Source organism: Pelophylax lessonae, assembly GCF_965119305.1.
Source record: "Pelophylax lessonae genome assembly, chromosome: 3".
Taxonomy (NCBI): domain Eukaryota; kingdom Metazoa; phylum Chordata; class Amphibia; order Anura; family Ranidae; genus Pelophylax; species Pelophylax lessonae.
The window spans coordinates 22,300,314-22,327,299 of record NC_138770.1 but is presented as its reverse complement, the minus strand read 5'-3'; the positions used below and the strand labels follow the sequence as shown (position 1 = coordinate 22,327,299).

At 47.5% G+C, this 26,986-nt stretch overlaps 2 protein-coding genes across 2 annotated transcripts in view; one reads left to right on the top strand and one right to left on the bottom strand.

Annotated features, from left to right (window-relative positions):
• Positions 1-26,986, top strand: part of LOC309550245 (uncharacterized protein) — a gene marked incomplete at its 3' end in the record, with an annotated part of 2,091,994 nt that overhangs the window by 343,291 nt on the left and 1,721,717 nt on the right.
• The window catches only part of LOC309548867 (uncharacterized protein), a gene marked incomplete at both ends in the record, with an annotated part of 400,016 nt that overhangs the window by 4,649 nt on the left and 368,381 nt on the right, over positions 1-26,986 (bottom strand). The window contains 4 exon segments of the mRNA XM_082248798.1: positions 1,621-2,607; positions 9,546-10,022; positions 24,170-24,415; positions 26,613-26,736. Coding sequence (XP_082104924.1) covers positions 1,621-2,607; positions 9,546-10,022; positions 24,170-24,415; positions 26,613-26,736 — 1,834 coding nt within the window.

The window sequence follows — 26,986 nt, the reverse complement described above, 5'->3', positions numbered from 1 at the left end:
ATACTCATTCACATGGGGTGGCGGGATCTGGGAGCCCCCTTGGTAAAAGGGGCTTTCATATTACGACATGCCCCCTGCCTGCAGACCCCCACAAGCACAGGCCACGGTTGTGGGGAAGAGGCCCTTCTCCCCATCAACATGAAGAGAAGGTTCTTTGGGGTGGGGTGGGGGGGGCAGAGCTTCCCCAAAGCACCCACCCCCCCATGTTGAGGACATGTGGCCTGGAATTGTTAAGGAGGGGGGGCTCTCACTCGTCCCTCCCACTTTCCTGACCTGCCGGACTGCATGCCGGGATAAAGGGTCTGGTATTGATTTTCATGGTTTTTTTTTCTTTCTTTTTGACCTCTAAGGGCCTGGTATGGACTGGGGGGGGGGCGTTTTTTTTTTCTATTGCCGGCATTCTTTTCTTTCCATTCATCTGTCCGATTTGGATACATCCGAATCTAGGAATAACCAAAAATTTGTCGGAATTTGTATTTGCACCGAAACTAATTTCACGTGTCTAACACTTAATGGCCACCCGCTAACAGCCAATGCAAATGGCCGCCGATGGCAGTGCCCACTCTCCAGGCATGGATCCTCTACAAATGTGTGCCATAACACCACCCCGCTGATAGCTGAGCTGGGGACTCAATGATCACTCGGGACATCCTGAAAGACTTCTGGATACCAAAGAAAGCTCCTGACATCCCGCACAGCTGCCCAGCACCAGACCCGCCCACCAATACTTCCAATAGGTAAGAAAACATACAAAAATGGTCCTATAAGTGAGGAGAACAAAAAAGGAAGGCAGCCATTGGCTTTTTCTGAACATTTATGGGGGTGGGGGGTCTTATAGGGGAGGAACGAGGGCGGGGCTACCCAAACGTATGCTACCATGGACATCTGTCAGGAAAGCACATTATGGCCACTAGATGGAACGGACCATTATAGGAAATCCCAATTCGCCATGACTGGGGGAATGCGGGTCACATTTCATCAACACATTTATAACAACCAGATCTGTAATGCCCCATACACACGTGCAGATTATCTGCAGACTTACCTTTTCTATGTAGTGCAAGGGCCTGCCGGATTGCATACAAATTGAAAGTGTTTAGGTTTGACCTCATATTATATGGTTTTGGTAAGTCTGCAGATAATCTGCACGTGTGTATGGGGCATAAGTGTTTGTGAAATCTTCCCACACAAAATGTACTCAGAGAAAGGTAAATGTACAGAGAAAGGTAATGACTCCATTTTTATTTTTCTCCTGCTATCAATGCCCAGCACTTGACAACACTTCATCCATGTCTTTGGTGATCTCTGATCTCCTTATGAAGTGTTTCTTACATGATGAAGGTCAGCCATGGAGTATATCTGAGGTGTATATCAGGGTGTGCTTCTTCCCAACATGTCCACCAACATTCATATAGAAGACATTTCCCCGCACTCAAGGCACTAATACACCTCCAGGGTTGTGTGGGATCCCTGATGTACAGGAAGACAGGACTTCAGTGAGGAACATTTCCCTCACTCAGGAAAGGAAAGTGGTTTCTCCCCCATGTGCAATCTCTGATGTGTGGAAAGATGGGACTTCCGTGCAAAACATTTCCCACAATCTGGACAGGAATACGGCTTCTCACCCGTATGAGATCTCTGATGTGTGTAAAGATAGGACTTAACTGAAAAACATTTTCCGCACTCTGGACAGGAATACGGCTTCTCCCCCGTGTGCAATCTCTGATGTGTGTTAAGATGGGACTTCACTGAAAAACATTTCCTGCACTCAGGACAGGAATACGGCTTCTCACCAGTGTGCGATCTCTGATGTGTGGAAAGATATGACTTGCATGAAAAACATTTCCCACACTCAGGACAGGGATACGGCTTCTCACCAGTGTGTGATCTCTGATGTTTGGAAAGAGCGCACGTCTCTGAAAAACATTTCCCGCACTCAGGGCAGGAATACGGCTTCTCACCAGTGTGCGATCTCTGATGTTTGGAAAGATAGGACTTGCATGAAAAACATTTCCCACACTCAGGACAGGAATACGGCTTCTCACCAGTGTGCGATCTCTGATGTGTGGAAAGATATGACTTGCATGAAAAACATTTCCCACACTCAGGACAGGAATACAGCTTCTCACCAGTGTGCGATCTCTGATGTGTGGAAAGAGCGGACTTCTGTGCAAAAACTTTCCCGCACTCAGGACAGGAATACGGCTTCTCACCAGTGTGCGATCTCTGATGTTTGGAAAGAGCAGATGTCTCTAAAAAACATTTCCTGCACTCAGAACAGGAATACGGCTTCTCACCAGTGTGCGATCTCTGATGTATGGAAAGATTGGACTTCCGTGAAAAACATTTCCCGCACTCAGGACAGGAATATGGCTTCTCTCCAGTGTGCAATCTCTGATGTCTGGAAAGAGTGGACTTCCGTGAAAAACATTTCCCACACTCAGGACAGGAATATGGCTTCTCTCCAGTGTGCAATTTCTGATGTTTGTAAAGATCAGACTTCAATGAAAAACATTTCCCGCACTCAAGACAGGAATACAGCTTCTCACCGGTGTGAGAGATTTTATGCATATTAAGTTGGGATTTAAAATTGAAAAACTTCCCGCACTCAGTACAGGAGAACCTCTTATCTGTTGTAAGGACTGCACCGTCCCTCACAGTCTGAGGTTCCTCAGGATAAGAGGAATACGATGGTCCAGCACAGTCCCTCACAGTCTGAGGTTCCTCAGGATAAGAGGAATACGATGGTCCATCTACACTGTGTGGTGCCGGATGGACATTTGAGGTAGCTGGGTTTTCTCCTGGACTATACTGTGTGATGTCCTCCTCTTCTACTTTACAGTCTGGAGACAAAGTGAGACAATCCTCTGAGGTTTTCCTCATCTCCCGTCCATCTACTAAAATAGAAACACAAAGATTATTACTAGACATGAGCAGATTGGTTCCCCTAAACCAGGACTCCGCCCACATAAGACAGCTTTGTCTCTGAGGATCTTACAATTCCACCCTCAAGGTAACTAGTAAATGGATCCTCTGATCTCCTACCAGTTCATTTCTTTATTCATGGACCTTAGTCAGAGAGTGAGGAAACAACAAGAACTGTCTTTTATAGGAGTGACAGTGATGAGGGGATTATAGGACGAGTGTCCCTATTCCCACTCATTGCCATCTTCCCAACACAAGAAGTCCCGCACTTCCTTATTTACTCAGTAAAAGGATAGAAAAAGATGGGGCTTTGCAGGCCAGTGGGAGTAGAAGGATCATGCCAAAACCAATTTATAAAAAACAAATTACATTTTAATCAAATTTCAAATAAAAGACATGGGCGATCACGCACATGTTCACAAGGACAAGACACATAAAGACAATTTCTATAAAACCAATTAATAAGGGTCATTAGACTAGAAATACCTATTAGGGGTAAGGGCCTATTTACACGGTACCTGTTTTTGTCCTTATTTAGTCCATGATTTAGTCATGAATAACAGCGGGGCTGAGCCCCACCAGAGGTCAGAGAGTGAGGATGGGGGGAGAACAACCAAGATGAAGACTGGACTGATCCTGAAGACCTCCATCATTGGGTTACTGACTCCTCCCTCATTATCACTTTCTGTTTAAGGTCCCAAAGTTGGAGGATGTTATCACATTATTATCACCATGTAAAAGTCTGCCCTCCAATCAAATCATCAGATATAAAATGTGATATAAAATAAATAATAAATCGGTGCAATCATGTAGTGTAAAGAATGGTGTATAAATATTCACAGAAACATTCACCCAATGGCAGCTTACATTCAGAAAGTTTCTTTCACTAAACACAAAAACAAATAAAATGCAGCGCCAAAAAAATGAAAATAAATTTCTTCCCCCAAATCTGTAGAAAATAAGTGGCAAATCATTTCACTCCTCTCCTCCGCAGTATAGAAAATATGGGCGGAGTCTGCGCAGGGACGTCCCATCTCAGCCATCCCAGGGAAGGGGTATCTGAGTGAAGGATCACATTGTGAAGCTTGTTTAGTCCGCACTGCTCAAGTCCTGGCTTTGTAATTCTATCATCTTGGATTTTAATGTTGAATAAAGCAGATAGACGGAGAGCACTAGAGGGGGTGTTATTTTCTACCCTCCCCCTCCCCCCCATATATACCGTGGAGGAAGAGGAAGGAGGAGAGGAGTGAGCGATAGAGGGGGAAGGGATCTGTGGGACTCGCTGGTAACACAGGAGTCAGATGGGAAGGTGAGTGGAAGTGACCACCAGCACCTTTCTCATCTGCAATTTCTGCACTCGCACTTTATCATTTATATTGGCCCTGACTGATGACACGTGTCACATGACACACATTTCTATCCTCTTATTGGACGATCACATTACTATTTATTCATTTCCTGACACTGTTTAATAGATTTCATATTTTTGAATTGTAAGTCTGATTGTTACACGGCGCGGTGATATCGCACAGATTGGATTATTATTTCCCACTTATTGTCTACAGATTTGGGGGGAAGAAATTTATTTTCATTAGATTTTTTCATCAGATATAAAATGTCCAGCTGGTAGGAAATGGGCGTAACAAAGAGAATCCATATTATGTTTATACAGTATCTCACAAAAGTAAGTACACCCCTCACATTTGTGTAAATATTTTATTCTATCTTTTCATGTGACAACACTGAAGAAATGACACTTTGCTACAATGTAAAGTAGTGAGTGTACAGCTTGTATAACAGTGTAAATTTGCTGTCCCCTCAAAATAACTCAACACACAGTCAATAATGTCAAAACCGCTGGCAACAAAAGTGAGTACACCCCTAAGTGACAATGTCTAAATTGGGCCCAATTAGCCATTTTCCCTCCCCGGTGTCATGTGACTCGTTAGTAATACAAGGTCTCGGGTGTGAATGGGGAGCAGGTGTGTTAAATTTGGTGTTATCGCTCTCACTCTCTCATACTAGTCACTGCAAGTTCAACATGGCACCTCATGGCAAAGAACTCTCTGAAGATCTGAAAAAAAGAATTGTTGCTCTACATAAAGATGGCCTAGGCTATAAGAAGATTGCCAAGACCCTGAAACTGAGCTGCAGCACGGTGGCCAAGGCCATACAGTGGTTTAACAGGACAGATTCCACTCAGAACAGGCCTCACCATGGTCGACCAAAGAAATTGATTGCACGCGCCAAGCGTCATATCCAGAGGTTGTCTTTGGGAAATAGACGTATGAGTGCTGCCAACATTGCTGCAGAGGTTGAAGGGGTGGGAGTCAGCCTGCCAATGCTCAGACCATACGCCGCACACTGCATCAAATTGGTCTGCATGGCTGTCATCCCAGAAAGAAGCCTTCTCTAAAGATGATGCACAAGAAAGTCCGCAAACAGTTTGCTGAAGACAAGCAGTCTAAGGACATGGATTACTGGAACCATGTCCTGTGGTCTGATGAGACCAAGATAAACTTATTTGGTTCAGATGGTGTCCAGCGTGTGTAGCAGCAACCAGGTGAGGAGTACAAAGACAAGTGCGTCTTGCCTACAGTCAAGCATGGTGGTGGGAGTGTCATGTAGTAAAGCAAATCTCCTGCACTCAAGTAGAATCTGACGGAGTAGAGAGAGGTACATTTCAAACTCAGGTGTTTAAAAAAGGTACTGGTCTTGCTGCCCCCTTCAGGATCAAGGGTATCCAGAACCAACTGGGAGAAAAGACAAAAAAAGAAAAGAGGGCGCACCGACCTAGTGCATTACCATTAAAACCATTTATTAAAATGTTAAAAAGTGTACAGAATACTCACAAAACTGGTGTGATAAAATACACACAACATAGCATGTACAATCTCCAAGGTAGCCAAGGTCCCAAATGTAGCGAATAGGCATGCAGATGGTCGCATGGGGCTGCTGTGGCTGGGCTGACGCGTTTCAGGGGCGAACCCCCTTCCTCAGAGCCAGAAAAATGCTGCTGAGTCACACTCCGGACAGCCCAAGAATAAATGGGAGCTGGCCCCACCTCTTCCTGTTCCGTCCCAATCCCAAGAGTAGGGCAGGGGAGATGGGAGGAGGGGAAAAGGGAGGGGGGGGAAGGGAGGGGGAGGGGGAAGGGAAAATGGAAAGGGTTGAATAGGAAGGATGGGAGGGAGCATGGAAGAGGGAGGTGGAGATACATATCCCACCTGGACCAAAACTCCCACCCTCCGAGGCCAAACCAGACTGTGTAATCAGTGACATAAAAAACAGCAAGTGAAACACTTGATTTAAAACACAGAGGGGAGAATAAAAACCAAATGCAACAAATAATTATTATACATTGCAAAAGAAAAGTTAATATTCAATACCATAGATGCCTGTAGGTTCAAAGGGATGCTCTAAAAACTCACTTTCATGCTTTCAATGCAACAGCAAGCATGTCAGTGTCCATATCCCCGGACCAAAGACTCGGCCCCAAGCCCCATTTAACCCATTTGTCTTCTGATGGTCTGATGGTGCTTCCGAGGTCCCTAGGTTTCCTAAATATGAGGTTCGGGTGTGGGGGTAAATGATCTTTCAAAACAGGGTCTTGTTGAAGAATTTTCCAATTCTTCCTCAGGACCTTCTTTATTACAGGGGCTTGGTTGTTGAACCTAGTACAGAATCTAACCTGCACTTCCCTTTCTGCTCCAGAATCCTTCCCTGCTTTCACTAAACCTGTGCCAGCCAGAGAGGTGTCATAAGAACAAATACTTTTCGTAGGCGTCCTTTACATGATCAGCCTTGTACCCCTTCTCCTCAAACTTCTTACTCAATATTGCTCCCCGTTCCTCATAATCCATCTTTCGTGTGCATGTCCGCCTAAGCCTGCAGAACTGACCGAAAGGGACATTTCTGATCCACTTGGGGTGAGGATGACTGCGTGCATGTAAAAACGAGTTCCCAGCACTAGGCTTGAAGTGTAAAGAAGGGTGCAACAAATGTAGCTTGCATAAACTAATTTGCGAATCTAGCAGTGCTACAGAATAAATAGCATAAATATTAAGAATTTTTCTAAAACATCATGGCTAAGAATGGTTAATCAACGAACAATAAATAATATAAAACTATAAAATGTCCATCAGTGGTCAAAAACTCCTGCTGATGTATAAATAAGCTTTCGGCCAAAGTACAGTCCCAAGTACCAGTGCAAATAGTAAAATGGAAGAGTGTGCGGCTAGTAACAATGTCCATGTACGAACTTTGTTGGCTGTTTCTTATTATTTAACTGCTGTCCAACTTTTTGAATGTGTCTTTCCAAATATTTCAATAAAGGAACCGTTTGAATTGAAAAAAAAACAATGTCCGTGTACCACCACCAGCAAGCCGTGATCACCCGTCAGATTGGAAACTCACCAAATCTCGGATAAAAACAGGCCTTTAAATGTCACCGCTGGCTCCTCCACCAAGACCAATTGCGGCAACCGCCTGGCTCTTTAATACGAAGCTTTATCCTGATGGCTCATATTAACATGTGCATGCAAGCATAACAAGGGGACACATAGCGTAATTCTGCCAAATTTATTGAAGCAAACAACACCCGTTCCCCACAGAAATATACTCACAAACAAAGCATGTTGTTAGGCATAAGCGAATGCATACAAGCATAAAAGCGTCCATCCACCTCTGTCTGCATTCAAACTGGCCGCTTTGGCGCCAAGCGGGACCGGATCGGACAGAGCGGCGTGGCGTCTTCAGTTGCTAGGCGACCGCGCACTCATGCTCTGATGCGTTTCGTCATCAAAGACTTCCACTGAGGGCGTGAGTGCGCGGCGCGATCACCTCCTCAAATAATCCTCCGTGCGCATGCGTGGCCAGACTGCCCTGCGTTCACATCGAGCCTAGTCCGCACTTCCGCCCTTACAGCATGGGGATACTCCCTTAGTGTCAGCAAAGAATGTATTGGCTTTGAAATCTACATCTACGGGCCATCCCACCGGCTACCGCTTCCGTAGTGACACCGGACACTGACATTTTTTCCACATAAAGCAGAAATTGTCAGAACGTTGTATTTATTAAAGCGGTAGTATCCCGCTTTTTGACACTTTTACCTACAGGTAAGCCTATAATAAGGCTTACCTGTAGGTACAAATAATATCTCCTAAACTGGCATGGTTTAGGAGATATTTACAGTGCATGCAGCTGCTCGCGCGAGCGGCGCATGCGCTCTGAAGGTCCAGGGGGACCTTCAATTTGTTTGCCGGGAGCTTGCCGGAAAATCACTCCCGCGCGCATGCGCGGGACGTCATCGCGGCTTCGGTCGATCATCGCGCCGGAGCCGTCTCTTCCGGCCAATCACCGCGCCGGAGCTGCCGAACCCGGAAGAGACGGCGAGGGATCATGGCAGCGCCCGCATCAATGTCCGGGGGTCCGTGTCGGGGCTTCGTTCTAAGGTAAGTTTCACATAATAGGCTAGTATGCGATGCATACTAGCTCATTATGCCTTTGACTTGCAGGTTATTTTTTTTTTTAGGGTTTACAACCGCTTTAAATTCCCCATGAATACGGCTCGCATTAAAGTGCTTCGATATGCATTGGCCATATGCCTCTTATGATCGCACTGCATATTGCACCATTGGATAATATGAATACACAACATAGCGATCAATCAATACAATACTAAAATGTCCATTAAGCCAATAAAATCATAGACTTTCACAAATAATTGGCGTAAACATTAAAATCATCATAGTTAATAATTAAAATGTATACATTAATAGGCAATAAAACACAAGAATTAAATATGATAAATGGTCTTAAAAGGAATATAACTATCTGTATTTGACCCTCTATTAATACTAAAGATCACAATAATATAACTCCACAGATAAAACAAGCCAATATTTAAAATATATAAATAATAGAATGTAAAAATACGTAAAATTCACAGAGAAGAATGACACATGAAAATATATAAAACCACACTCAATAATTGCTGATAAAACAGTTTATATCCAGATCAATGTTCAACCCCTTAGGGTGCATCAAATTTGTCAAAAAAATCCAATATGTCTCCCGTTTGGAGAGTTCCCTCACTCTATTAGAACCTCTCCAAGCGGGGTCCACTCTTTCAATACCCCAAAACTTGAGATGAGAGGGGTCCCTATTATGATGTTGCCGGAAGTGAAGAGACACATTGTGGTCTTTGAAACCTTTGAGTATGTTAGCGATATGTTCTGAAAACTCTTATGGCTAATGTCCGCTTGGTCCTCCCTATGTAGATCAGGCCGCAAGGACATTCTAAGCCATAAACCACGTGTGTACTATTACAGGATATAAAGTCCTTAATGTCAAAGGTCTGGTTGTTAGCTGAAGATGTAAAAGAGGTAAAATTCCTCAAATGCGTGTATACCTGCCTACAAGACCTACACCTCCTGCATGCAAAAAAAACCAACCGTGTTATCCCAAAACATCCTAGGTTTTGTTGGGGGATCTAAGATTTTATGCACAATCTGGTCTCATAACGAAGGACCTCTCCTGTATATAAAGGACGGAACTGGAGGTAAGACACCCCCCAAAACTTTGTCCATACATAATACCGGCCAGTGTTTTTTAATCACCTCTTCTACATTCTTAAACTGGGCGTTGTATTGGGTAATAAAACTGAACTCGTGGTCATTCTTTGGTTCTCTCACATGTTCCTTTAGACAGTCATCTTGTGATAAGATGTTAATTTCAGCTATAATCCTATCCAGCACCTGGGGATCATACCCCTTCTCCACAAATCTATTTTTCATGATCTGTGCTTGGGCTGAAAAATCTGTGTCTAAAGTGCAGTTCCTCCTCACTCCAAGTAGCTGGTCTCTCGGGATATTGGCCAGCCACTGGTGGGGATGTCCACATTGGATGGGGAGATATCCGTTACGGTCCGTGGGCTTAAAGTAGACCTTAGTCACTAGCCCACGGTCAACAAGGGATATCTCCACATCCAAAAAATGAATACTGCTCTTACTCCAATTGAAGTCCAGTCTGATGTTATTGTTATTAACATTCAAACCCGTGACAAAGTTGGTTAATGACTCCTCAGATCTTGAGGACTTCAAGGGTAATCACATTTACCTTTGGCAGAACCCAGGATTAGAGGCGACTTTGGGACCAAATAATGTTGAGATACATCCAGATACATCACAATCCAGTCATCCAGTAATCCCAACCCCTAATACACCCAGGAATGGACATAAGGGTAAACAGAGCCAACCAGCTTATAAAGGGGCTAGACCTAAAGACTCTAACCCGTATCATCAACAGAATCAGAACCCTTATCCTGGTCAACAACAGGGTCAGAGACCGAGAGAACAGCCAGTCTCTTATGTGGACAATGTGCAGGATTATGCATATTCAGTTCCTGTGCAAAATCGCTATGAGAGACTACCTCAGTACAATCAACCAAACTCCCCAGCAGTTAACCCACCTCGCCCTTTTTTATGGAGGGGAGGCAGAGGCAGGGGAGGGAGGAGAGGAGGCAGACCTTGGAGGGGACGACCAAGAGGGGGAGGATTGCCACAGCCACATTGTGCCTCGGATCCTCGATGGAATCAACAACAGGGGCCTTATTACCCCATGGGAGATTCAATGCAAGGGGATGCAGGGCAGGGAAGAGACAACAAAAAAAGAAGGGAGACAGAATGAGTGGTATTTACAATTTAGCGGATGTACCTTTAAACTAACAAAGAAATTAATATTCTCAACGCAGGATTCAAATGTGCCAAACAAAAAACAGTCAACAAATTTGACGTGTATATAGACCTGCACAGGTATATATGCAAGATTAATTTGAAGAAACATTTTTTGAATCCAAGTCGTGTCATAAATAGAGTCCTTCCTATCACTACTGATGTGACAATAGGTGTGGATAGTGGTCTTAGGAATAAGTCCCTTTTTAATCCGCAAGAGTCATCCAATCAGCATGTGGAGGTGTTCAAGAACCTGGTGATCAGAGACTTGAATGCTATCCACCCAAAAAAACAGTAAATCTAAGGCACATTCAAGAAGGCCTAGAGGCTTTGGAAAAAAGTAAAGACATTGTGGTTAGACAAGCAGATAAGGGTGGTGGGGTAGTTCTTTTAAAAAAGGACTACTACCACACCCAACTATCTGGTATGCTGTCAGATACAGAGACTTATACGATTTTAGAGAAAGATCCGACCACTGAATATCAAAAGGGATTTGAATAATTTGGTTACTATGGGATATGACCAGCTGGTTTTGAATAAAAAAGAGAAGAGATATCTTCTACCCAGCTTTAGTCGTATTCCTACCATATATACGCTGCTGAAGGTTCACAAGGACCAATTGAATCCTCCGGCAAGGCCCATCGTAAACAGCATCCAATCGGTATCTTCGAGATTAGGAGAGTATCTGGATCACTTTCTCCAAACCAGCGTGGTCAATCTAAAATCTTATTTGCGCGACACGAAGGATTTGCTCATTTCCCTGAAAGACGTAGAAATACCTAACAGTGGAGATGTGTTTTTAGTCACTGGTGATGTTGCATCCTTATACACCATCATTCAACATGAGGACGCACTTTTGGCATTCAATTGGGCCTTCAGCAGCAGAGGCGACTCCCGGACCCCCAGAAGAGATTTCTTAGTTGTGCGCTGGACTTCTGTTTAGCGCACAACTATTTTTGGTATAATGGGACCTTCTACCAACAGAGGAGAGGTGTGGCTATGGGCGCTAAGTTCGCCCCTAGCCTCGCCAATCTCTTTATGGGGGAATGGGAGGATCGCTTTATTTACGCGGCTCAGTATAGGGAACTGATCTTGTACCGCAGGTACATCGATGATCTGTTTTTTATCTGGGCCGGATCCGAGGAGTCATTAACCAACTTTGTCACGGGTTTGAATGTTAATAACAATAACATCAGACTGGACTTCAATTGGAGTAATAGCAGTATTCATTTTTTGGATGTGGAGATATCCCTTGTTGACCGTGGGCTAGTGACTAAGGTCTACTTTAAGCCCACGGACCGTAACGGATATCTCCCCATCCAAAGTGGACATCACCACCAGTGGCTGGCCAATATCCCGAGAGGCCAGCTACTTAGAGTGAGGAGGAACTGCACTTTAGACACAGATTTTTCAGCTAAAGCACAGATCATAAAAAATAGATTTGTGGAGAAGGGGTATGATCCCCAGGTGCTGGATAGGATTATAGCTGAAATTAACATCTTATCACAAGATGACTGTCTAAAGGAACATGTGAGAGGACCAAAGAATGACCACGAGTTCAGTTTTATTACCCAATACAACGCCCAGTTTAAGGATGTAGAAGAGGTGATTAAAAAACACTGGCCGGTATTATGTATGGACAAAGTTTTGGGGGGTGTCTTACCTCCAGTTCCGTCCTTTATATACAGGAGAGGTCCTTCGTTTGGAGACCAGATTGTGCATAAAATCTTAGATCCCCCAGCAAAACCTAGGATGTTTTGGGATAACACGGTTGGTTTTTTTTGCATGCAGGAGGTGTAGGTCTTGTAGGCAGGTATATACGCATTTGAGGAATTTTACATCTTCAGCTAACAACCAGACCTTTGACATTAAGGACTTTATATCCTGTAATAGTACACACGTGGTTTATGGCTTAGAATGTCCGTGCGGCCTGATCTACATAGGGAGGACCAAGCGGACATTAGCCATAAGAGTTTCAGAACATATCGCTAACATACGCAAAGGTTTCAAAGACCGCAATGTGTCTCTTCACTTCCGGCAACATCATAATAGGGACCCCTCTCATCTCAAGTTTTGGGGTATTGAAAGAGTGGACCCCGCTTGGAGAGGTTCTAATAGAGTGAGAGAACTCTCCAAACGGGAGACATATTGGATTTTTTTGACAAATTTGATGCACCCTAAGGGGTTGAACATTGATCTGGATATAAACTGTTTTATCAGCAATTATTGAGTGTGGTTTTATATATTTTCATGTGTCATTCTTCTCTGTGAATTTTACGTATTTTTACATTCTAATATTTATATATTTTAAATATTGGCTTGTTTTATCTGTGGAGTTATATTATTGTGATCTTTAGTATTAATAGAGGGTCAAATACAGATAGTTATATTCCTTTTAAGACCATTTATCATATTTAATTCTTGTGTTTTATTGCTTATTAATGTATACATTTTAATTATTAACTATGATGATTTTAATGTTTACGCCAATTATTTGTGATAGTCTATGATTTTATTGGCTTAATGGACATTTTAGTATTGTATTGATTGATCGCTATGTTGTGTATTCATATTATCCAATGGTGTAATATGCAGTGCGATTTTATGGTATTGTACATTATTTTATCATAAGAGGCATATGGCCAATGCATAATCGAAGCACTTGCGAGCCGTATTCATGGGGAATTTAATAAATACAACGTTCTGACAATTTCTGCTTTATGTGGAAAAAATGTCAGTGTCCGGTGTCACTACGGAAGCGGTAGCCGGTGGGATGGCCCGTAGATGTAGATTTCAAAGCCAATACATTCTTTGCTGACACTAAGGGAGTATCCCCATGCTGTAAGGGCGGAAGTGCGGACTAGGCTCGATGTGAACGCAGGGCAGTCTGGCCACGCATGCGCACGGAGGATTATTTGAGGAGGTGATCGCGCCGCGCACTCACGCCCTCAGTGGAAGTCTTTGATGATGAAACGCGTCAGTGCATGAGTGCGCGTTCGCCTAGCAACTGAAGACGCCACGCCGCTCTGTCCGATCCGGTCCCGCTTGGCGCCAAAGCGGCCGGTTTGAATGCTGACAGAGGTGGATGGACGCTTTTATGCTTGTATGCATTCGCTTATGCCTAACAACATGCTTTGTTTGCGAGTATATTTCTGTGGGGAACGGGTGTTGTTTGCTTCAATAAATTTGGCAGAATTACGCTATGTGTCCCCTTGTTATGCTTGCATTCACATGTTAATATGAGCAATAAGGATAAAGCTTCGTATTAAAGAGTCGGGCGGTTGGCGCAATTGGTCTTGGTGGAGGAGCCAGCGGTGACATTTAAAGGCCTGTTTTTATCCGAGATTTGGTGAGTTTCCAATCTGACGGGTGATCACGGCTTGCTGGTGGTGGTACACGGACATTGTTACTAGCCGCACACTCTTCCATTTTACTATTTGCACTGGTACTTGGGACTGTACTTTGGCCGAAAGCTTATTTATACATCAGCTGGAGTTTTTGACCACTGATGGACATTTTATAGTTTTATATTATTTATTGTTCGTTGATTAACCATTCTTAGCCATGATGTTTTAGAAAAATTCTTAATATTTATGCTATTTATTCTGTAGCGCTGCTAGTGTCGCAAATTAGTTTATGCAAGCTACATTTGTTGCACCCTTCTTTAGATTTCTCTTTTTTATAGCAGCAGCTTCTACCTTTATGGTTTTATGTATTTATTGCTTGTTCTTATAAGTGGTTTTACACATATCAGTGTTTTGATTTCTTGCTCCTATATATATAGGCTTGAAGTGTGTTTTTGAATAGATCCGGCCTTCATCAACCCGAAGCTCAAGATCAAGAAATACCAGACAATCCTCATCCAGCACGTAACCCCCTTTGGTCACATGCAGATAATAATGATATAATGACCATTCTTTGCTTTCACCATTTAATGATTGCTACCATTGGTGATCTTGCGAGATGTAAAAAAAAACGGAATTTTTGTAAAATCTTACCTGTAAAATTCCTTTCTCCGAGTCCTCCGACAGTCGCCGCCTCTTCATATTCGTCACATATGGGGTATTAGACTTTGCTCCGAAGGAGTAGCTAGGCAACAGAATATGTTAACATTAAAGCTTTTAACATATCCCACCCTCAAGGGGCGGTCCCCTCAGTCAATACCCTCCTACTTCCTGCAACCATATCTCAGTTTTAGTGGAATAGCAGTAGAGTATACAACCAAACCCCAAAAGAGGGGCGGGGGCGGCGACTGTCGGAGGACTCAGAGAAAGGAATTTTACAGGTAAGATTTTACAAAAATTCCGTTTTCTCTTACGTCCTCCGACAGTCGCCGCCTCTTCATATTCGTCACATATGGGGACGTCCCAAAGCAGTGCAAACATGAGGGGTGGGAAACGCATCCGCGCCGAAAGGCAACGCAGTCTCCGCATCAAAGAAAGGAACCTTACCAAAGGAAGGAACCCAGCTGGGCAACAGGAAAACACAGGTGCTCAACAGGAGCAACAACCCAGGAAAAGACAAATAACCAGGGGATAAAAAACTTATCCCAACAGCCAGTGGTCCCCACAAGGGACCCTAGGGAACCGCCGCACTAAGAACCTTGCGGCCAAAGGAAGCATCCGCCGATGCCTGAACATCTACTTTGTAGAATTTTGTGAAAGTGTGCACGGTCGACCAAGTCGCCGCCTTACACACCTGGGCTACAGAAGCCCCATGACGACAGGCCCAAGACGTACTCAGAGATCTAGTAGAATGCGCCTTCACAGGCACAGGGGGAACCTTCCCCTGCAAAGCATAGGCCTGTTCAACGGTCTGCCTGATCCATTTGGCGATGGTAGAGGCCGACGCCGCCATGCCCTTCCAAAGACCCTCTGGAAGAACAAACAAGGAATCCGTCTTTCGAAAAGACTCAGTCGATTTAAGGTAAACCCTTATCGCTCGAACAACATCCAAAGAATGTAATCTCACCTCCTTTGGATGTTTAGGCTTCGCGCACAGCGAAGGCAAGACAATATCCTCATTAAGATGGAATTCCGAAACTCGTTTCGGAAGAAAAGAAGGATTAGGTCGCAAGACCACCTTATCCAAATGAACAACCAGATACGGAGACTTGCAGGACAAAGCTGCCAGCTCCGACACCCTGCGAGCCGAAGTGATCGCCACCAAAAAAGGCGACCTTTTTGGACAACATAGACAACGAGATCTCCCTGATCTGTTCAAAAGGAGCACGTTGCAACACAGATAGAACGAGATTCAAGTCCCAAGGGGGCAGAGGATCCCTCCTAGGAGGAACTATATGCCGCACAATAAAAACCAAAAAGTGCAGCGCTGAAATCAGTATACAATTATATAGCTGAAAAGCTCATATAAAGAAAACAAAAAAGGAGAGGGGATAATGTCCAAATGAATAGTCCCAATATTAAGTGCAGAGATGTGAATCCACGTGCAAAATAACTTTCTTCCAGTGACACCAGGGAAAAGTGTAGGAAGGGGACACCCTTGTGCTCAGGTATAACAAGCAGCTTACCGAAATTCCGTGGCTGCTCAATTTAATGAGACAGCCTCTCCCAGCTAGTAGTAAACCAGTAGGTCAACCGATATCAAGCTCAGGTGCTTCGAAAGACTCCAAAAGCCGAAAGCCGTTTCCGGTGTGTTGTTAAACCGATCACATTAATATGTGGCACATTTGGAACTTCTCATATACTCCATTGAACGTAAAGCCATATGTAGAAAGAAACAGAGGCCCATAGCGTAATCCCGTAAACCAATAGGTAAATTTATTAAAAAAACTACTTACAATTTAAAAGACAAAAACAGGCATGTAGTATGTGCCGGTCTGGGATCGCCAATGCCGCACACCCTGAACAAAAGTGCCAACCAAGGAGTTGGAAGCCACGGGACGTTGAAACAGAACGGCCAGCGCAGACACCTGACCCTTTATCGTAGCCAGCGCCAAACGCTGATCGACACCCGTTTGAAGGAAGGACAGCACTCGGGAAACCGAGTACGTGCGGGGAGAAAATCCCCTGGACTCACACCAAGCAAAATAGGCCTTCCAAGTACGGTAATAAACCTTCCCCGAGGAAGACTTCCTCGCGTTGATCAAGGTATGAACGACCTCTGGGGAGAGACCCTTCTCCCTCAGGACCTCGGTCTCAACAGCCAGGCCGTCAAAGCCAGCGACTGTAAAGCAGGATGGTATATCGGTCCTTGAGACAGGAGATCGTCTCGAAGAGGCAGACGCCACGGGGCGTCGACCGCCAGATTCACGAGGTCTGCGTACCAGGACCGGCGAGGCCAGTCCGGTGCCACAAGAATCACCGTGCTGCGTTCCGAGTGTAACCTGCGAAGGAACCTGGACAGCAACTGAATCGGTGGAAACGCGTACATCAGCCTGTACTGATGCCACGGGGCCACTAACGCGTCCGACGCGTCTGCCCGAGGGTCGCGCATCCTTGCCACGAACCTTCTCACCTTGTTGTTGAGACGAGACGCGAACAGGTCCACATCTGGAAGACCCCACTTCGCGCACAACATCTGGAAGACAGCCGGGTGGAGAGACCATTCCCCCTGATCCAGATAGTCCGCCTGCCAGTTCTCCACCCCCGGAATGTGAACCGCCGTTATCGCCGGGACATGAGCCTTGGCCCAGGACAGAATGTCGGCCACTTCTCGAGCCGCTTGGGCACTCCTGGTGCCCCCTTGGTGGTTGATGTAGGCCACCGCCGTGGCATTGTCCGTCTGCACCCGAACCGGGCAGCCCTGCGGCCGGTCCGTCCAGCGATGAAGACAGAGATTTATCGCACGCAATTCCAGAATGTTGATCGGAAGGGAGGACTCCCCCTCCGACCAAGTCCCCTGGGCGGACAGAACGCCCAGAACACCACCCCAGCCCGACAGGCTGGCATCCGTGGTGATTACCGTCCACGAGATAGGACGAAACGACTTGCCCCCGGACACCATCGGGGACTGGAGCCACCACAGAAGGTCTCTTCTGGTGCGATGACTCAACGAGATTTGAAGATCCAGAGATTGAGGTCGCCCGTCCCACATGGACAGGATCTCCGCTTGGAGACCCCGCGTGTGAAACTGGGCGAAGGGAATCGCCTCGAAGGCCGAGACCATCAATCCCAGACATCTCATGCACGTCCGCAGAGACGAGTGCGGAACGTCCCTGAGGGACCTGACTTCCTCCTGAAGAGTTCTGAGTTTGTCTTCCGGCAGGAAGACCTTCGCCTGCACCGAGTCCAGAATCATTCCCAGGTAGGGAAGACGAACCGACGGACTCAGCGTCGACTTTGGAAAATTTATCGTCCAACCAAACTCCTGCAGAGTTTGCATCGTGACAGACAGGTCCTTCTCCAGACCCTGGCTGGTCGCAGACCGAACCAGAATGTCGTCCAGATACCCCAGGACAGAAATGCCCTGGGCCCTCAACAATGCCAGAACCGGTGCAAGCACCTTGGTGAAGACCCGCAGAGCCGAGGCGAGACCAAAAGGCAACGCGACGAACTGGTAGTGATCCTCCGCAATGGCAAATCGAAGGTACCTCTGGTGACCCTTGAAAATGGGGATGTGAAGATACGCATCCTTCAAATCGATGGAGGCCATGAATTCCCCCGGAACCAAGGCAGCCACCACCGACCGCAGGGATTCCATGCGGAACTTGCGAACCCGCACAGAGCGGTTCAGAGCCTTCAAGTCCAGAATTGGACGAACCTTGCCCTCCTTTCTGGGCACGGTGAACAGATTGGAATAAAACCCCCGAAATCTGTCCCGATGAGGCACCGGAACTACCACTCCCTGAGCCCTCAGGTCCCGCACCGCCAGGTGCAGGTCCCGTAAACGCTCTGGAGACAGTTGAAGATTTGAGGGAAAAAATCTGCTCTCCGGCCGAGAGAGAAACTCGATCTTGTAACCAGATCGAACGATCTCCTGAACCCATCTGTCCCGCACGCGGGCCAGCCAGGGCTGAAGAAAACCGAGCAAGCGTCCCCCCACCCCAAAACTGGGTGAGGGCGCCCCTTCAGGCCGCACTGTTATGGGCTGCGGATCCGGATTGACCGGACTTCTGTTTACCAGACCAGGTCTTCTTCTGAGAGCCTTGACCTTTGAACGGTTTGCCCTTGTAGTGCGACCTAAAGGCACAAAAGGACCCCTGAGGGGGCCGAAAATTAGCATGCTTCTTCCCAGAAGCCCCCTTAGCCTTGGGGAAATGGGGCAAGAGAGTGCTCTTACCTCCGGTGATCCCCTTAATCAACACATCCAAGGACTCCCCAAAAAGGCGAGACCCATCATAAGGCAGATTGGCTAAGGTCTTACGTGAAGACTGGTCCACCGACCAACATTTCAACCAAACCAGGCGGCGAGACAACACCGCCACGCTGTGCACACGTGCAGCCAACGGAACTAGGTCCAAGTCCGCATCACACAGATACATGACACCCTGGTGGATTTGATCCACCATGTCCAGGGTCGCCGGCAAGGCCGAATCGGCCACTAGGACGCGCCTAAGCATCTGCGTCCAACTTGCGATCGCCTGGGCCGCCATGAGAGAAGCAAACAGAGCCTTAAGCATAGAACCCGTAACAGAATAAGTATGACGGGCAAGAGACTCCAATCTCCTATCCGTGGCATCACGGAACACAGGGGAATCCTCTGCAGGAATCGCAGTGGATTTGTTTAAAACCGCAATTGCGTGATCCACTGGGGGAGGCACACACCACCTTTCATCAGTGGAAGGCGAGAAAGGATAACGCAGCTTGAACCTACTAGGTACAGCAAAAGGTTTGCGCAGATTGCGCCATTGTTCCTTAACAGCGCGCTGAAAATCATCATTGCAGGGAAAAACCTGCGGCGTCCTGCGTTTTCTCCGCGTCCCATAAGCCGCCAAGGCAGCGGGGGGACACACTTCATCCTGCAAACGCAGCGTTTGCTTTATGGAAGCAATCAACTCATCCATGATTGCAAGCTCTTCAGGCGAGCCAGGGGGAGAATTATCAACCCCTTCAACTTCAGCCTCCACCTCAGACCCCACTAGATCCAGGGAGGAGCGGGACCCCGATAAGGAGGCCCCCGCCATAACAGCCCCATCACCTTCACCCTCAGAATCAGAGGAAAGAGCAACTCTGGGTCTTTTAGTAGATTGAGCAGCCACCAGCATCTGCACCTGAGCAGCAAGGCCAGCCACAATAGAGGCTAAATCCCCCCCTGGGGGGGAAACAGCGGTCCCCTGGCTTTCCACCAAGGCGGTAGGATATTTGCCCTCCTGAGAATCCATTGCCCCTATAACAAATGCCGGATAATAAAGGGTTAACTGCCCCTTTAACAAGCGCGGCAAGCGCAGCCCACCGCACCACACACAAGCACAATGAGACCCCCACAGGGACAATAAAACTGACACAGGCAATGGATAGGAAGGATATAACCTGAGGAGACCCTCGCCGCTGCTGCTGCCTCGATTGGTGTTCCTGGAGAAGAGGAAGTGATGCTACCAGGGCGCTCTATGAAAGCCTATGGGAGGCTACAAGAAAATGGCCGCCATGCATGTAGAACATGCGGCCGGAGCGAGTGTAGGCAAAATGGCGCCGTTTGGCGCCTAAACCGCCGCTCCACAGTACAGTAAAACACACATGTCATCCATGTATAAAAACAACATGTGAGATCGCCGCAGCGATCGCTGTATAGTGCCCAAACATGCCACAAAACATGCCCCACAGCACACAGCTTCTCACACTGACAAGGCTGACACAGACAGTGTCACACAGCTCCCCCCCCCCCCCTTTGCAGCCCACAGCATGCAGCCGAGAGATAGGGAGACAAACAGTGTGAATAGAGGCAGGTTACACAGTCCCAGACTGACACCCCCCCAGACAGACAGGTCCCCACATAGATACACTTACCTCACAATGGCGTGGGGGACCCGCACAGGCGAACAAGCCGCTGCACATGAGGCAGGGAGAGTCGCATACAAGACGCACAGAATGGGGGTTAAGAAACCGCACAGCATCCAGTGAGGTAGCCCCCTCACCAATCATCCCTGCACCGAACAGGGATGGGTCGTTCACTGTGCCAGGAGCGTTACCTGGCTGAACGCTCGATGGCAGGCTGGGAAGCCACTGACCCACGACCTGCGACCAGGGGGATCAGCCCGAGACCCAGCCCGCATGATCCTCTTCATCCGCAGAACTAACTAACGCTGACAAAAAGAACAGCTAAGTAAAGGTAGAGAGAAAACTCAAACAAAAAATCAAAAAAGAAGAAAGAGTCTGGGGCACAAAGCCCCAGCACAGAGAGAGCCAGCCACTCCTGACAAGCTAGACATTAAAACTGAGATATGGTTGCAGGAAGTAGGAGGGTATTGACTGAGGGGACCACCCCTTGAGGGTGGGATATGTTAAAAGCTTTAATGTTAACATATTCTGTTGCCTAGCTACTCCTTCGGAGCAAAGTCTAATACCCCATATGTGACGAATATGAAGAGACGGCGACTGTCGGAGGACGTAAGAGAAATATATATATATATATATACATGTCTTATTAATACCGTTTTTTATATCTATTTCAATTTCTATGTTTATCATCATTTTTTTATCTATATATATATATATATATATATATATATATATATATATATATATATATATACATATACATATACATATACATATACATACATTATTATCATCAGTCTCATCATTGCCCATGATCCTGAGCCGTTATGCTGCGGATTATAGACTTTGTATTTGATACACAAGTCTAGGGAGGTGGGCGGGTCCGGGCGAGTGCCGTCCTGCCCATGTTCTCTGTTGATCTGCGGTGCCAGTGGTCTGCGGTTGGTTGGACCATGTAGGGCCCCGTAGTAAACAGCGGAAGTGACGAAGGACGCAGTGGAACGCATCCACCCGCACTTTCGGTTTTTCACTTCCGGGTTCGGGTTGGCGTGCGTTCCAAAGGAACGACACGGCCGTTTGAGTAGGGGGAATGACCGGCAAAACATTGCATCACTCTGGTCCCGGTTAGTGGACACACCACAGTCCCTTGCCCCGCACAGAGGATTCAGGTACCGCCACATACAGATCTTAATAGGGTCCTCGTACACTACACTATAGTGATTGTCTCTCAGTGTCCCATCTCTATAGACAGTGTAATCTCCGCAGCACTGTAGGTCAGGGGATATGGACACTGACATGCTTGCTGTTGCATTGAAAGTATGAAAGTGAGTTTTTAGAGCATCCCTTTGAACCTACAGGCATCTATGGTATTGAATGTTTTTTTTTTTTTGCAATGTATAATTATTATTTGTTGCATTTGGTTTTTATTCTCCCCTCTGTGTTTTAAATCAAGTGTTTCACTTGCTGTTTTTTATGTCACTGATTACACAGTCTGGTTTGGCCTCGGAGGGTGGGAGTTTTGGTCCAGGTGGGATATGTATCTCCTCCTCCCTCTTCCATGCTCCCTCCCCCCCCCTCCCTTGCCCTCCTTCCTATTCAACCCTTTCCATTTTCCCTTCCCCTCCCCTCCCCCCTCCCTTTTCCCCTCCTCCCATCTCCCCTGCCCTACTCTTGGGATTGGGGTGGAACAGGAAGAGGTGGGGCCAGCTCCCATTTATTCTTGGGCCATCCGGAGTTTGACTCAGCAGCATTTTTCTGGCTCTGAGGAAGGGGGTTTGCCCCTGAAACGCGTCAGCCCAGTCACAGCAGCCCCATGCGACCATCTGCATGCCTATTCGCTACATTTGGGACCTTGGCTACCTTGGAGATTGTACATGCTATGTTGATGTGTGTATTATCACACCAGTTTTGTGAGTATTCTATACACTTTTTAACATTTTTTTTTTTTGTAAATTCGTTTATTGAAAGAGAAAAGGCATATGACAAGTCACAAGAAAAATACATTGAGCAGTATCAAGATAAAATAGAATACATAGCTCTCAGTCAACATATCCAGCATGAAATAACAGGATAACAACGTATTGGAACGTGAACACAACAACCTAGTATAATTACAGCAACCCCTGAGAACACAGCACAGAGAGAGGTATGGTACCGAGTGTAGAACAATGAGCTTAATGACCATGTAGGGGCAATCCCCCGTCACCACTGTCATCATATGGCCGGCAACAGGTGCGCGGGGGCCCGCGCCCCGACAGTCACCAGACTGCTCCGCAGTCACAGGGGGAAACGATATAAGCATGTCCGACCGGGAGCAGGACATGGATCAAACAGACAGCTAGAGAATTATGCTTTGAAGGACAAACTAGAAATAAAGGAGACAGCGAAGAAAGAAAGTCCAATCCGCGGTATCCAGAGACACGGCAGATTAGGGGCAGTAAGGAGAAAGAGAGGGAAGAGGAGAGCCAGAAAGGGGAGCAGAGGGACAACCGTAAAGAGAAAAAAGGGAAAAGGGGGGGGGGACCGCGCGGCCCAGCGCCACCCGTTTCATCAGAGCAGTAAGTCACGGTATTCCGCAGTAAATGTGAATTCGTGCCAGTAGTACCAGTGCTTTGAAAATTTCTCTCTAGTTCCCCGCTCCGTTGCCATCAGGTCTTCCATTTCATTGATGCATTTAACTTTACGGAGCCACATGGCTACAGTTGGGGGCTGAGTCTGCTTCCAGAGGGGGGGATGCAACTTTTCACCGCCGTGAGCAACAACGGCAGGATGGATTTCCGATAGGACGCCCTCGGAAACTCGTGATGGTGAAGAAGGAAAAGAGCAGGGTCCATCGTCCGAGAATGGTCCGTGAATTTTTGGGTGATGGTACGCACCGTAGTCCAAAAAGGCTGCAGCCGCTCACAAGACCAGAAAATATGGAGGTATGTCCCCGCCTCCTTCCCACACCACCAGCAAGTGTCAGTACAGGTCGGGAACATCCGAGTAAGCCTTGTCGGGGTGTAGTGCCACCAGGTCAGGCATTTGTACCCCACTTCCTGGTAGCGAGAGCAGAGCGAAGTTTTGTACGCGAAAAACAGTAGGCGTTCGACATGTTGATCGGTGAAGGTCAGGCCGAGTTCTCGCTCCCAACGTGCAACGTAGGGGGGTCGAAATGGTGCCTCGGGTGTGACCAGAGCCCTGTACATCAGGGAAATAGTATGTCGTAAAGGAGACGGGGCAGAGCAAAGTTCTTCAAAATAGGTGAGACGTCTGGTAAACAGAGGTGCAGCAGGCAGAGACTGCAAAAAATGAGAAAGTTGGACCTGCTGCCAAAAGGACAACGTAGAAAAGGTAGCATCTGAGTGAAGGAGAGATCTAGGGACCCATGCCCCGGCTCGCACAAAGTGACGGGCCTGGCCGAATCCGGCCTCCCTCAGGGACCGAAATCCCAGATGGCCTATCCCCGGTGGAAAGTCAGGGCTGTCAATCACCTGGAGAAGTGGGGACGGGAGAGTAGCCAGTTGGCCCCCGTGGCATAACCGTCTACCGACCAGCAAAGTAGGGCCAATGGTCGGATAGTTCCCTAGGAACGGGGGAAGGAGTCCACAGAGAGGACTCAGGGGCAGACCCCACTTGAATGCCTCGCCTCTCCAACCGCACCCATTGCTTCAGGGGGCTATGGCGGTACCAGTCGAGGATACGGGACATGTGGCACGCCTCATAATAGGCCACGGCATCTGGTAGAGCCATGCCGCCACTCAATTTAGGCATGCGCAGAATACGTAAGGGCAGTCTTGGGGGACCTCTACGCCAAAGAAACTCTCGGAACAGTCGGTTCACCTTCCGAAGGAAGGAAGACGGGACGGCCACCGGCAAAGCCTGGAACACATATAGTAGGCGGGGCATCACATTAATTTTAATGATGCTGCAATGCCCGAACCAGGAAAACCTGCCCTCGTGCCATTCATCGAGATCTTTCTTAATCCGTGCCAGCAGAGGAGGGAAGTTACATTCAAAAGCCTTGTCGGGGCAGTGCGGCAGAGAGATCCCCAGGTACCGAATATGAGAAGACCCCCATTTAAAGGGGAAGTCAGCCTTAAGGAGAGTGGAGAGAGCGGGCAAAATCGCCACCGCCAGAACCTCTGAGCCTCTGAGGTTTAGTGAGAAAAAATGAGGAGGCCATCCGCATATGCCGCCACTTTAGGGGATAGTGTCAGGGAGACCGATACCCCAGCAACATCAGCATTGGCCCGCACCGTTCTCAGGAAAGGCTCCAGGGTCAGAACAAAAATCAGCAGGGAGAGGGGGCAACCCTGTCGAGTCCCATTAGAGATCTCCAGGGGGTCAGATAGAAAACCATTGACCCTCACTCTCGCCGATGGGGCCGAGTATATAGCTCGTACCCAGGACATAAGTCGCCCCCCACCCCCACGTGCTCCATCGTAGCGAAAAGGAATTCCCAATTCACCCGATCGAATGCCTTCTCCGCGTCCGTGGATAGAAGCAAGGTCGGGAGACGGCGGGTACAGGCAAGGTGAACCAGGTCAAGCGCTTTAGTGGTATTGTCAAGGGCTTCCCGAGAAGCAACAAAGCCCACCTGGTCGTCATGGATCAGCTGCGGTAACAGCAGGGCCAATCTAGAGGCCAAGACCTTAGTAAAGAGCTTTAAATTGACGTTCAAGAGCGAGATAGGTCTGTAGCTGGTACAGACCAGGGGATATTTTCCCTCCTTTGCGAGAACCGCGATATGCGCTCTGAGTGAATCCGTCGGGAACAGCGCTCCCTCACAAGTCGCATTGTATGCAGCGAGGAAATGAGCGGAAAGGAGGTCTAGAAAGCATTTATAGTACCGGAGGGAGTAGCCATCTGGGCCCGGAGCCTTCCCAGGCTGCGTCGCCTTCAAAGTCATCAAGAGTTCATCAGATCGCAGAGGTTTATCCAACTTCTCAACCTCCTCCACTGGGAGGGAGGGGAGGCCTGAAGCGCAGACGTACGATCGGATCGCATTGATCCTCTCCGCCCCGGAAGGGGCCGCCGAGTCCAGTGACAAGTTGTAGAGAGTAGAGTAATATTGGCGGAAGGCTTCTGCGATGTCCGCCGTAGAGTGTACCTTGCGACCCCCGGAGGTTGAAATCTCCGGGACAAAGGTGCGAGCCCTTTGCGCACGAAGTGCGTGCGCCAGCAACTTTCCGCACTTGTCACCGTGTTCGTAAAAGGTCCGCCGACAATTGGCCAGCGCCGCCTTCGCACGAAAGAGGGCCAAGGACCTAAGCTGGTCTCTTAGAACAGTAAGCTCCTGAAGGGCAGCCTGTGCCTGAGAGCGCTTGTGAACCAGCTCTAGTTTGCCAATGTTAGAGAGGAGGTCACTCATCTGCTGAGCACGTTCCTTCTTGCGGCGCAAACCTATCTTAATGAGAACTCCACGCAGGTAGCTCTTATGAGTCTCCCACACCATCAGGAGGCAATCAGGAGGCATTGGAGGCAAAGAAACTTCGAAGCTCAGAGCCCAGTTCCTCCACGATGGCAGTGTCCTGGAGAAGGCTATCATTTACCTATCACTGCCACTGCGGGCGGTCCGTCAAGCTCAAATCCAGAAGGATCGGAGCATGGTAATAGATCCGATGGATGCAGAAACGACGCGGGGCAGCAAGGCCTGAGACAGCAAGAAAAAGTCAATTCGAGAATAGGAAGCATGAGGAGGGGAGTAGAAGGTGTAATCCCTCATCCCCGGATGATGAATGCGCCAGGGATCGACCAGCCGGAATGCCTGGAACAGCTTCTTGAAGCGCTTCAGGGAAGCGTAGGAAAGGTGAGAAGAGCCCCTAGAGGTGTCTACCATCGGGTCTAACACCAGGTTAAAATCCCCTCCAAGGATGATCTGGCCCTCCGCAAATTCCTCCAGCTTTGAGAGCAGAGACTCCAGGAAAGACACCTGATTAGTATTTGGGAAATAAAGGTTAACCAACGTGACCGTCAGGGTCCCCAGATGCCCCTTGACAAAGAGAGCACGACCCGCGCCGTCACTCCACGAGTCCGAGAGCGTCCATGGGGCACGACTACTAATCAGTATACATACCCCCTTAGTCTTAGAATCAGAAGAACAGCCGTGGTAGACTGTGGGAAATCGATGATCCCCCAGTTTAGGAAGCTTGTCTGACTTGAAATGAGTTTCCTGTAAAAAGCCAACCTGGGCCCGGAGACTGTGAAGATCAGAGAGAACAACAGAATGCTTCTCAGGGGTATTCAGCCCCTTGACATTGAGGGATACCAAGCATATCGGGACCGCTCGGTGGGGGGAGCCATCCCCCCCACCCCCAAGGACAAAGAGGGACAGCAGAGAAGAGGATAAACGTTAGAAAAAGGCCCAAAAGATACAGAGACAGGGCAGGGAGGAAAGAAAAGGGGAAGAAAAGGGAGAAAGTAAGATACGGAGTAAAGTAGAAGAAGAGA